A 13892-nucleotide genomic window follows, 5' to 3' on the forward strand; every position below is an offset into this window, starting at 1 on the left:
TTGGAAATAAACTAGATCCGCATGAGTAAACACACTACGCAGCTCGGCTTAATATTGTTATGGACTCACATTGTTTATAGTTGATAAGTGATGTTTGGTAGGCTATAAAAGTTGTTTAAGTATTCATTACAACCTCTTGCGTTTGTTTGTAAGATAAAATTGTTCTACACGATTAAAACAAACCGAACGATGTTTCCGGTTTTCGAATTCACATATCCGTTAAATCTACGCATACGCATTTACACACTTAAATCACATACAATCATGTATGTCAAACTGTTGAAAGATAAAATTGTTCTACATGATTTAATAAACCAAACAATATGTTTCCGGTTTTCGCATTCAAATTTCCGTTAAATCTACGCATACGCATCTACGATTCCCTTAAATCACATACAATCATTGATGTCAAACTGTTGAAAGATAAAATTGTTCTACGTCATTAAAACAAATCAAACAATAACATGTTATTGTTTTCCCATTCAAATTTCCGTTAAATCTACGCATACGCATCTACGATTCCCTTAAATCACATACAATCATTTATGTCAAACTGTTGAAAGATAAAATTGTTCTACGTCATTAAAACAAAACAAACAATAACATGTTATTGGTTTTCGCATTCAAATTTCCGTTAAATCTACGCATACGCATCTACGATTCCCTTAAATCACATACAATCATTTATGTCAAACTGTTGAAAGATAAAATTGTTCTACGTCATTAAAACAAAACAAACAATAACATGTTATTGGTTTTCGCATTCAAATTTCCGTTAAATCTACGCATACGCATCTACGATTCCCTTAAATCACATACAATCATTTATGTCAAACTGTTGAAAGATAAAATTGTTCTACGTCATTAAAACAAAACAAACAATAACATGTTATTGGTTTTCGCATTCAAATTTCCGTTAAATCTACGCATACGCATCTACGATTCCCTTAAATCACATACAATCATTTATGTCAAACTGTTGAAAGATAAAATTGTTCTACGTCATTAAAACAAAACAAACAATAACATGTTATTGGTTTTCGCATTCAAATTTCCGTTAAATCTACGCATACGCATCTACGATTCCCTTAAATCACATACAATCATTTATGTCAAACTGTTGAAAGATAAAATTGTTCTACGTCATTAAAACAAAACAAACAATAACATGTTATTGGTTTTCGCATTCAAATTTCCGTTAAATCTACGCATTCGCATCTACGCTTCCCTTACATCATGTATTTGATACTGGAGCCCTATTACCAAAATCGAAATACGAAGTATCGGTTAACAGACCGTGCGTTTTCCTATTACGAAAGTGTTTCGGATACGAAGGTCGCGATTAGACATTTTGTCTTTCACCTTATTCCCAAATTCTCTTCTTGACATTTACTTTTTCGCTGTTTCACCTCACTTTTTATGGTCATGTCTATGGTTCTGAAACGATGTCCTTCCGCACTATTCGGATTCCGAAAACTTTGGTAACAGGATTTAATTCGAAGTTCGTCGTTCTTTCGTTTCGGACCGAAAATTCGGCTTTCAATTTTGGTAATAGATCTCCTGATCTCGTTTTAAAATAGTACCAAAATATCCGCATGACAAATATTTCAAAGTCTAATCTAATAAACTACCTGACCCGACAGACGCTGTTCTGTTACTTTTTCGAGAATAATGTAGTCTAAAGCTATCGGAAACGTGCAATCTTATTTAATTACTTAAAATTGACACACAAACGTATTTTATTGTATTAAATCAATTATATTAATATGCTGTAGAAGAGTAAAATATCTAACTTATTTAAAATGATAACGATTAATATCGTATCGTGTAAACAGCTTTTACAATACCGGCTTTTAATTGGTATTTTTTTAGTCTTAAGATTGATATAGTATGTTATCCTTAAGATATAGACATATGCCAACGCGGACTTTTCTGTACACCTATATAAGACTCCACCAAATTCCACCAAACATTATTTTGTTATATCTCAAAGGGTTTAGACAGCGTTTTCGTTGAATGCTCTCAAACAGCTTTTTTTTTCCGACTCCTCCAACAAATATCGTTAATGTATTCAAAAATGTATGCAAAAACCTAACAAATTATATACTTACACCTTTCTCGAGAATCCATTGGTTAAAACAGCATGAAAATCGGTACAGTATTTTTTTAGTTCATCGCAAACAGACAGACAGACGCGGCGGAGAACTTTGTATTATAAAATACTAGCTGACTCGACAGACGTTTTTCTGTAGATAATAAAAAAAATACTGTTGTATAGGAATTCGCCAATAATATTTCAAAACATCAAAAAATATTTCGTAAAAAATGCTCCCTGTTGTTATAAATTAAATTAATAAATGAAATTGTTTCACAGCGGAACTGTCAAACCGTGCGTTACTAAATTCTCTCATATAAAATATGTCCATACAAAACAAATATTGAAAATAAAAATAATTATGGGTTCCAAATCGAAATAAAAACTATACTATCTCTCAAGTTGGACCAAACTGCACTCCATGAAGTAACCCCATTAAAATCCGTTCATTCGTTTAGGGAGTCCATCGCGGACAAACAACGTGTCATGTAATTTATATATATTAAGATGTAGTAAAATAGCTTGACTCACACTTACTATAGTTATACGAGTGTGAATGACTCAATGTTTACATTAAACAATATGTTAATGAAATTGATTGAACACACGACACCAATAATTTTAACTATTCAATAACGGTTAAATGCGAGTCGAATTCACGCACGAAGATTTTTTTTTAAATAGCTTACAGGCTTTGACCACAGAATGAACATGCCACCCTCATAATGGTACAATTAACAAAAGAAAAACACTTTTCTTTTTTTTGACACACTTCACACAAATTATCTTGCCCCAAGTTAAGCATATGTAGCCTGTGTTATGGGTTACAAGAGAATGATATATTTAATACAATATACTTACTTAATCATACATAAATTCATATTGTTTATATGTATACATAAATACATTTAAACATCCATGACTCGGAAACAAACACCCATATTCATCATATAAATACTTGCACCTACCGGGATTCGAACCCGGGACCTCTAGCTTAGTAGGTAGGATCGCTAACCACTCGGCTATACAGGTCGCCTATCTAAGCCTAACTTAACCAACTTATACATCGTTTTAGCTTCCTCTTAAAGGGGCAAATCCAATATAAGATTACATGCTTCTATTTCATATAAGTACATTTGGAATTTCAGAGAAAATTTTATTCTTTCAGCCTCGATTCGCAGAATTCGTTCAATTCTACCGCATTCTGCGCTCCCGAAGGGTACCATAATAGGAATTATATACTTTTTTAACAGGGTTTGTTTTGGAATTTTATTTCGTACTAGATTAAAACCAAGAGAAATAAAGGCAGAAACAGACTTATTGTGTTAATTTTTTTTGGTAATGTCGAAACAACGTGCGATCGCGCCAGAATGTCTCGGTGCGCTTTTAAGATTTTTAAAAATAACCACCGTAACAATAGGTGTTGAGCCTCGACATTTGTCTCTTTGGTTTTTAACTCTGGATCATTTTTTTTTTAAATCAATTTCAATACCATTATTAATGTTTCTCTGTTTCGGTTTTTTTTTTTATTTCTACTAGCAGTAGTGTTAGCACTATTTGTATTTTGGTTTGAAGGACGTACAGCTAGTGAAGTAACTGGAGGTACAAAGACATCTTATGGATTAAATTAATAAAGATTATTTCTCCAGTTGACGAAACGCAATCAGAATTTTTAGTTTTTCAAGAGCCCTGAGCGGCACTGTATTGTAATGGGCAGGGCGTATCAGTATACCACTTAACATCAGGTGAAAACCTCGTTCGACACTTCTTCTCATAAAAAAGTATTAACCTATTCAAAGCTGATCTAAGTTTTTATTTACCAACGGAAAAGCTGTAGGTATGCCCGTCTGTTAGCCAGTTATAGGCTGCATTACTTAGACAATTTGGATAGTGTGTTGGCATTCCAATAAAATGGCGCCCATGCAAATTAAAAAGTTTATTTTACAAAAGTGTTTAAGGGTAGTGTCGGCTTGTTTTAGGCTCTGAACTTAATATTGGCCGGTTGATGAGGCCTGAAAGATAGGAGTATAGTAATTCAATTTTTTATATTGAAGAATTGGCGAAAAGGCTTATATCCCCCCATCTGCGGTTAAAAATAGACGGTTAAATAAAAAATAGATACGGCGCGACTAGTTTACTATAGTTAATATCATCATATTAATATGTTCTATGGTATATTATTATGGGGCAGTGCAGCCGATATTAATACCATCTTTGGTGTGGTAAAGGTTACTATAACATAAATGATTTTATTAATGATACTACTGATTCTGAATGAAGCGAACGTCCTCAGGCTATTTAAATAAAAAAATTATTTAACGATACTACATATAATTGTAACTAAATTAAGAAAACAAAAAAGGCCGCTGAGTTTTGCGCCCGTTCTTCTCAGATCTGTGGCATACTATTTCGAATTGCTGGTAGTTTTTTAACGTTCAATAAGTGATTTTAAATCCTGTTTTGAATAAAAATATTATAATTTGCAACTACATAATATACTTATTGTGTTTTTTTTTAAGTGATAACCCTCACTTCTGGGATTAATTACCAGACCAAGTTAAACAAGACATTCAAGATTTATCAACGATACGTCACTCGAACGGTTGGCTCAGAGCGCTCGCACGGAACGCAAAAGGTCGCAGGTTCGAATCCCGCATCGCTCATAAATTTTGTTTTCAAATTTTATTTGTACATAATATGTTATCTGAAAGGCATTAGTCACAGGCGGAATATAAAACACAACTTATAGCACAACCCCATTGAGCCTATAGGATATGATTGTTCATTGATTTCGCTTTTTATTGTGTCACTCAGCCTACATACGCCATGATGCGAATCCGTGCCGCTTATGGTCACTACGAAAATAAACACGGCACCAACAATATGAGACGATGTTTTATTGCAGGTCATATTGCATTACCTTATAAGGTATGATTGAGCACTGGAACGACGCCATAGGAATTCTTTTAGTACAACGTCTGTGAGTTTGTTCTACTATATGTATGTTTGTCTTCTTTTTTATATATAATAATCGGGCAAGAGGCTTACGAGATCGGGAGAGATCAAGTCAAGAGATGCGTTGCCGGTGTTTAAGGTGGGATTATGCTCTTTTCTTGAGGGTCCCTAAGTCGTATCGGTTCGGGAAAACAGCAGCCGTTAATTAATAATAATAATAATATTGACACACTTTTACAAAAATTATCTTGCCCCGAATACATATAAACATCCATGACTCGGAAACAAACATCAATATTCATCATATAAATGCTTGCACCTACCGGGATTCGAACCTGGGACCTCTAGCTTAGTAGGTAGGATCGCTAGCAACTCGGCTATACAAGTTGTCAATTGATTCCACAAAGTGGCTGTGCGAGGCAATAAATTTTTATACTGCGTGAATCAGAAAGGGTCTAAAACATCCCTTCAATGCTACGTTATATAAGTCATATGCAATAGTATTGTGATGTTTAAATTTGAATAAATAAAATAAATAAAAATAAAAAAAGCCCCTACTAAATAAAAATATTATTTTTCACTTTCTTTTCTTAGACAACCCTAATTTTTAAAGAGACCGCCATTTTTTTACCGACTTCAAAAAAGGAGGAGGTTCTCAATTCGTCGGTATTTTTTTTTATGTTTGTTACCTTAAAACTTTCGACTGGGCGAACCGATTTTGATAATTCTTTTTTTATTTGAAAGCTGATGCTTCCCGTGTATTTTGGCCCAGATCTGACAATGGCATCCTTGAGAAAACCATAAAAGTCCATTGGCTATACATACGTATAGCAAAGTGGATGATAAATTTAGGAATAACTCAATATCGCGCCCACCGATTTTGATGATTCTTTTTTATTGGAAAGGGAAAAAAAAAAAAATTAATCACAAAAACACAACCGTCTTTAAAAACACTATTCCAAAACAATAGATTAATATGCACTAAAAAGTATAAAAATAATTGCGTATTCTTATACAATCTAATTAATTAATCTAATTCTAGTTACGATTATTGTCATTTTTGGAGTCGGTGTCATCCAAGATAGGTTTGTAACTACATACATAGTTATAGGTGAAATGTGCTTTAGTTATGAGGAGGCGAGAGACGAAAGCGAGTCGCGGCGGAAGGACACAGATTCCAAAAATGACAATAATCGTAACTAGAATTAGATTAATTAATGAGATTTTATAAAAATACGCAATTATTTTATACTTTTCAGTGCATATAATATCCATTGTTTTAGAATAGTGTTTTTGAAGTGGGTTGTGTTTTTGTGAAAAAAAATTTTAGGCGGAGCCGTTGCATGTAAACAAAATAAGGTAACCTACCTACGGACTTAAACATTATCGCAGCTTAATTACATACCATTCTTCTTATTTGTAACGCACAGTGACTCTTGATAGTACCTTGTTAATGGGCCATACTATTACTAACCGGTTACATTACGTCAGGACCTGACGTCGATGACGTCACATCGTCGCTCTGTTACGGCGTGCAAAACAAGAATCTTATCTATATATAAAAAAATGAATTGCTGTTCGGTAGTCTCGCTAAAACTCGAGAACGGCTGGTCCGATTTGGCTAATTTTGGTCTTGAATTATTTGTGGAAGTCCAGGGAAGGTTTGAAAGGTAAATAAATATGAAAAAATGTTCGCAATTAAATAAAAACAACAATTTTGGTTTGTTCTTTGTTCTTTATCATGTGTCCATACATAATTTCTATGAGGGAATTTATAGACGCCCGGTTTGACAGTTCTGCTGTGAAACAATTTCATTACGACAGCAGGGTGCATATTTTACAAAGTATTTCTTGATTGATATATTATTGACAATTCATAAAAAACATTATTTTATTTATTATATACAGAACAACGTCTGTCGGGTCAGCTAGTTATCAATAAATAAATTACGATTTATTTTTTCATAATTTCATATTGATGTAAAGGTGTTAAAAAATGTGTTGTGACGCTGATTATTATTATTATTTTAAGGATGAAAAGTCAAGAAAAGAATCTGGTTTAAGTAAAAAAAAAGTATAATATTTTATTTTTCTGGCAGTACACAGAACAACAGAAACTACAGAACTATCAACAACAAAAACAAAACATAACAATGTTAACTTCAAAAACAAAGCAGTGATATACGAAATGAATGAATGAATGAAAACTTTATTAATAGCAAACACAAACCACACAGAATAATAAAAGTTAAAAAGAATTTACAGAGGTAAAAAAAAATAAGAACTAATTACATAAAAATAATACAAATGACAAAAAAAAAACAAGTATATGTATAATTTTATAGGAATTATCTTAATTTAAAAGTACTGTGTAGCAGTTTTTGTTATTAAAAGGAAATCATATCAGGACATGTACCTAATGCGGTAATGAAACTGCAAACCGTACTGACGCTACGGCGCGAGGGGGTGAAAGGGGAACGGAGGAGACTTCACGTTCCAGCGAGGTCCGGATATAATGTGGCCGTGTAGTATAAACACTGACCTGTTTAAATACCACTGGACAGGCTGTTCCAAATGTTTGACAACAAATTTTTGTGCCTATCTGAAGCGCCATCCGCGAGCGTCCAGAGAACTAATTTTGACGTATGGTACAAATGGCTGCGAAAGAAGAGTACAGTACTCCGAAGTATTTTTGCATTTTGAAATAATTTCGTTCGTTTTCCGCGTTATTTGTACTTCAGAAATCAACGTAATAAAGTACCTACACATTTGTTTTGTAAATAGTTTCCCACCACCTATCAATATTTATTTAACTGAAGTCGTCATCACTAGTCTACTACCGCAGACTCTCGCCTTGGCCAACAGCGCCAAAATCTCTAATATAAAATAGGCACAAAAGGACTTTGACAACCGCGGCCAGAGGGCCTACCATCAACTTTTAATGATCGATGCGAATCCGATGCAGTTCAGTTTAGGTACTTAAGCTGAATCACTAAAATTCTTACCATGAAGTGCCTTGATTGACTGAATGGCGTTTGGATCGCATAGAAGAATGAACGAAATAAAAGTGCGTTTCGAAACCTAAAATGATATGATTTTAGCGGTTTTTTTGTGTAGAAAATACTACAAATAAATTTTAAAATCGCTTTATAGCGTCAAATTATAAACCATTATACCCTTTTTTGTACTTATTAAATAATAGTAAAATAAATAAATATGCTTCTTTGAATTACAAATTAAATGTTTGCTTAGGTGTTTTCGTAAAAATAACGAGTTATGAACGCACCTCCATTGATGTTTGATTTGACAGGACCACAGAGTACATTTTTTTTAATTCGCTCTTGAGAATAGGCTATAGCCCGGGCCCTTACTGCCTCGTCTTTAGTATTTTCATTTTGGTATTTATTTTCAGTATTTTACAAAAAAGTCCAATAAAGTATTCACATCTCATCTTTCATCAATAAAATTCCTTTTCTGTATGTTTTCTCTATTGTCTAACATGATTCACTTTCCTCTAAGGAAGTAGCAACTTTTTTCGAATCGCTTACTTTGACAAATAAGCTATCCAGTTTAGGTTGACATAACACCTCATGGTACGAATAAATGAACGAACTAAATCAGTTTGCGAATCAGTTGATATCATTTTTGACATTCAATTGACATCATTGCGATTTAATCAGTTGATTTGACGTCAACCTAAATTAAATAGCTCTAATCACGTCGTGGTACGAAATAGCAAAGCAGATCATTTTAGGTTGTCAATTGAATCGCAATAAGAGTTCATGGTAGGCCCCCAGTCCAGTGTAAATAGTCGAGGTTATTGAGCATAGAGATGTTATTTGGATACTATTCTATAAGTCGTGATAAGTATATACTATACCTGTGCATGCCTCAGCTGGTTGACAAGCGTGGAACACCGCTCGGGGTCCTTGCGACCGTCGAACGAGTCCAACTCCGACGCGATCATATTCAGCGCCTCGTCCGCGAAGAAAAACTGTGCTAGCAGCGAGCGGTCGTCCCTCTGTAACCAATAGGTCATTATAAGAATCTCTCCGTGTTATACCACAATATAATGTATTGGAACGAAGTTCCTTACGGCAGGCTTGGAGGGGATAGGGATTTTGCTGCGCGACCGAACTGAAAAAAAAGTGATAGTAAAACCGTAAGAAAAAATCCGTGGAAAAAAGTGCGTGGAAAAGTGCGTGGAATAAAACCGTTAATGAGACGTGCGCAAGCGCGACAGTCGCATACACAAGCGAGTAGTGTATATATTATCAATATTATTATATTAATATATGATAACGATTATAGCAATATTAGAACGATTTTTTTTTTTGCAATTTGTGTCGATTCTACATTAGCCGAAGGAACTTCGTTCCTACCTGGTGTCCCACGACACCACATCATTTTTTTTACACATAACAAGTTTTGAAAGTCCGAGTTTAAATCCCTATTAGTGTTGAGCCACCCGAAACTAGTCAATTTCAGACCATTGCGACTATTTCCGGGCAGAAAATGACGGTTTTCTGCCGAAGTTGTAAGGCTGATTTCGAATGTTATCATTTTAACCATCAACCAAACTGACAAATCTTCACGCTATTAATCTAAAATGCTGTACGTCGAATAGTTGGATTCAGACATTAAGAGATATATTTCACCGGGACACCATAGTGCTACCAAACTGAACACTATACAGACACCAAAGTCATGACGCCAGGGGCGATACCATATAGGCAATCAGGCAGTGCCTACCTCGTTATATACCTAAATAAATATAGCAGTAGTGTTCAAGTTAATTTACTACCTACGGAAGGCAGTCTACAGATTGCATATACTAGCCCCCTTATTCATAATAGTCTGCAACTTAAAGCATTGCTAATTCTCACTCTGTCTTTTTCTATTGACTTGAGTCAGAATGAGAAAAAACACTCCAAAGCGGCTGTTTAAAGTTAGCGGACCATTATGAATAAGGGGGTAAGAAAGCAGCGTTTCATACAACTTGTCGTAATGTTGGACTAAGCGCAACTACGACTTGTTTTATCTACAGTGCCTACCTTGCTAGAAAACCAATGCACGCTCTTGCACGACGCGTCTGAGCTGGTCGCGCCACCAAATTGGTTACGCAACCAAACGGACACCAGGTGAGTAACTTCGTATAGAGCTTTAGGTATACATTCAGCTTGGTTATAGAAAGTCTCTCAAAGAAAAATTTAAAGAAATAAATATTATGACTGCTGATTGTCAGTACATTTATGAAAATTTAATATACGTTCACAAAAATCGTCACGTTTTTGCTCTTAATAGTCATTTTCATTATTAACACAAGAAATAAGGTATTGCTTGTAACTAATTCTAGTAGGTTTCATAAGATACATAATAGCATTAAGGGTAAATGTATAACACTTCTATAATAAAGTCCCAGCCACTGTTCAAGCATTATCTATAAATAAATTTAAATGTCATATAAAAAAGTGGCTCTGTCGTAAATCCTATTACTCCACTGCTGAATATCTAAATGATTGTGATTATTTTATAGCGATAGAAATGACTGTACAATATTGTATATTTTTATTGAAAAGAGCTCAAAAAAAGAATGCTGGGAGAGTTTCTTGCGCCGCTTCTTCTCTCTCAGAGCGCCATTTGTTTCCGAAGCGGTAGTAGTATCTAGTAGTTATTAGAAATGACATCAAAAAGAATTCTAAAGGAATCAATTTTGAGAAAATAAATGCCTTTTATGCCTTTTCATATATTTTGTTGATAGTGGCGAATGGTTGCGACACCGTGTGTTCCGGTGAAATATATCCCTAGAACTCGCACATTAAATGCAGAGTATCATGACAATTATAGTGATCGGATGATGCCAATGCCTTTCCGGATCACCCAATGTCCCATCTGAGATATAATAGTTTTCTATACAGTGGCGAAATTTACCTTTGTATTCTAATGTTATTGTAGCTGTTTTGTAAACACGGATAAAAGTATATTTTTCTTTAAAATTGAAACCTAGCTAGATCAATTTCTCGCCCCCGAAGCTACCTGTATACTAAATTTTATTAAAATCGTTGGAGCCGTTTCCGAGATTGAGATAATATATATATTACACAAAAATTTCTCGTTTAAAGGTATAAAATATCGGAGAATATCACAGTCCAACAAAACATAATCATGAGAGTATAGCTTATTTTTTATTTTTGTTTCAATAAAATCAATCAATAAGGATAATCTTCAGAGCTCGCGTTTAAGAGATCGCATGACATAACATAGCGCTCGGCTACACGTAGTATAGTGACGGCGCTCCGCTATGCGTAGCATAGATACCGCGCTCCGCTATTCGTAGCATAGTGACCGCGCTCCACTATGCGTAGCATAGTGACCGCGCTCCGCTATGCGTAGTATAGTGACCGCGCTCCGCATCGCCTACGTCATTTTGGAAACTGTGCATCATTCAAAATATGTTTACCTATTTATTAACCCCCTTATTCATAATAGTCTGCTAACTAAAAGCATTGCTAATTCTCACTCTGTCTTCTTCTATTGACCTAAGTCAGAATGAGAAAAAACACTCCTAAGCGGCTGTTTAAAGTTAGCGGACCATTATGAATAATATTTAATACAGCATAAGATTTGTAAGAGAGTTTATACCTATTCGCTGTAATAAACTTTCACCAGAAAATTTAAAGCAGTCTTTATCAGAGAACGCATTTCGAAATCCACTTCTAGTCTATTTTTCTGGCACATCATCACCTTTCAACGGTTGAACACATAAATAGTACATTGTCGCACGTGTTTCGTAAATCTTTTATATAAAATTCTCGTGTCACAATGTTCGTTCCCGTACTCTTCCGAAACGGCTTGACCGATTCTCATGAAATTTTGTGAGCATATTGAGTAGGTCTGAGAATCGGCCAACATCTATTTTTCATCCCCCTAAATGTTAAGGGTGGTCCACACGATTTTTATTTTTAATTTTTTTGACATTTTTTTTAAATTTGTTTGATTATGAGTCAGCATTAAAAAATACATACAACTTCAAATTTTCACCCATCTACGATCAACAGTTACTTTTGTATCGCGATTTAACAATACAACGTTTGCTGGGTCAGCTAGTATTATATAAATTTTCAAATAATGCCTATCTTAATACTTAAATGAAGAGCGATCAAGCTCGATCCAGACTCGTGCAACAGGTATTGCATACCAGAATATCAAATTTCACTTTATGAGTAATACTTGAGACTTTAAAAAACTTAATAAATATGCAAAATTATTCGTGGTTTTTTTTCCTTGTCACGCGCCAACTTTACAAACGATGTTTATCAATTCGTGTTACGAAATTTAAATAAAATCGTTCTTGATGCAACGGACGGAATTGATCGCTGAATCAAATGAACATCAGGCTCGTCTGCTGACAAATCAAAGCAAACAGGTGCTGAGTATGTATAGTACATAATTAGTTTACCAGTAGGAGGCTCCTTTTCACCGGATGCCGGCTAGATTATGGGCACCACAACGGCGCCTATTTCGACCGTGAATCAGTAATGTGTAAGTATACCTGTGTTTCGATCTAAGGGCGCCGTAGCTAGTGAAATTACTGGGCAAATGAGACTTGACATCTTATGTCTCAAGGTGACCAGCGCAGTTGTAGTGCCGCTCAGAATTTTTGGGTTCCCAATAATCTTGAGCGGCACTGCGTAACGTATCAATTACTATCAGCTGAACGTCCTGTTGAACGGACGTCCTCGCGTCCCTTATTTTCATAAAAAAAATATACAGGTTGTCCCAGAAGTCGACGTCTAGCCGGAATCGAGTAAAATCAAATCAAATCAAAATCAGTTTATTCACGTAGGTCACGTAAATGACACTTATGAATGTCAAAAATAAAAATAAAAATTGTTATTGAATCTACCGCTACTTCGTAAAGGGTTGAGCTAATGAGAAGAAGTAGCAAGAACCTCATTGCCACTCTTTTCTTTTATATCAAGATTTGCATTTACATCGATTTATAAATCATTTCAATTACAATATAATATGTAATATGTAAAATGATGCAACGAACACACTCAAACGTCAAATAGTCAATGTCTTACACGAGTAAGTCAAAAAAGTAAATGTAAATTTATACAAAAGTTATTGAGTACAGTAGCTGCACCATCCACATACACCATAAATAAATAAAGGTATTAAAAGGCCGAGTCATAATAAGTACTTAGCAGAAAAAGAAAAAAAATATCGGAGTAAAGTATTTAAAAATTATAGACATTTAAAAAAAAAGATAGTACACCTGTGTCGGCATAAAAAATAAATATCGTAGTAACAGGAGTGAAAAGACCGACACAGGGGTGTAAATTTTTTTTTCGTTTTTATTGTAAAATACAACACTCAGATTTTTTACATTTATCTGTTACTTATTATGACTAGGCCTGATTCCGGCTTGACGTCGACTTCTGTAACACCTGTATTTTATCTTATAAAGAATATTTTTCTTTATGCCAGAAGTGAGGGTTATCACTTTAAAAAAACATAACAAATTGTTTAGATTTGCAAGAGCGAAATCTCAATTCAATTTCCTTATATGCAAATACTGGGGTTGAGCAGGTTATCAATTACTGTAAAGTTGATCCTGTAGATGAAGCCACAACCTGAGAGTTGAACAAATCATACATGATTTTATGACGATACGTCACTCGAACGGTTAGCTCAGTTGGAAAGAGCGCTCGCGCGGATTGCGAGAGGTCGCGGGTTCGAGTCCTGCATCGTTCATAAAATTTTTATTACAGTTTTATTTGTGTATAAAATAATATATTTTTAACTAAATGCCAGAATATAAAGCTAATAATTTATT

At 34.5% G+C, this 13892-nt stretch overlaps 2 protein-coding genes across 4 annotated transcripts in view; one reads left to right on the top strand and one right to left on the bottom strand.

Moving 5' to 3' along the window:
* LOC126979529 (zinc finger protein 429-like) overlaps window positions 1-13892 on the top strand; it is a 247894-nt gene that overhangs the window by 199562 nt on the left and 34440 nt on the right. The window lies entirely within an intron of this gene.
* The window catches only part of LOC126979515 (lateral signaling target protein 2 homolog), a 65340-nt gene that overhangs the window by 27784 nt on the left and 23664 nt on the right, over window positions 1-13892 (bottom strand). For all 3 annotated transcript variants that reach the window (XM_050828831.1, XM_050828832.1, XM_050828833.1), the window contains exon 2: window positions 8931-9071. In XM_050828831.1, the coding sequence (XP_050684788.1) occupies window positions 8931-9071 (141 nt within the window). The remainder of the gene's footprint in view (window positions 1-8930; window positions 9072-13892) is intronic.

This window comes from Leptidea sinapis, chromosome 3 (assembly GCF_905404315.1).
Source record: "Leptidea sinapis chromosome 3, ilLepSina1.1, whole genome shotgun sequence".
Lineage (NCBI taxonomy): Eukaryota > Metazoa > Arthropoda > Insecta > Lepidoptera > Pieridae > Leptidea > Leptidea sinapis.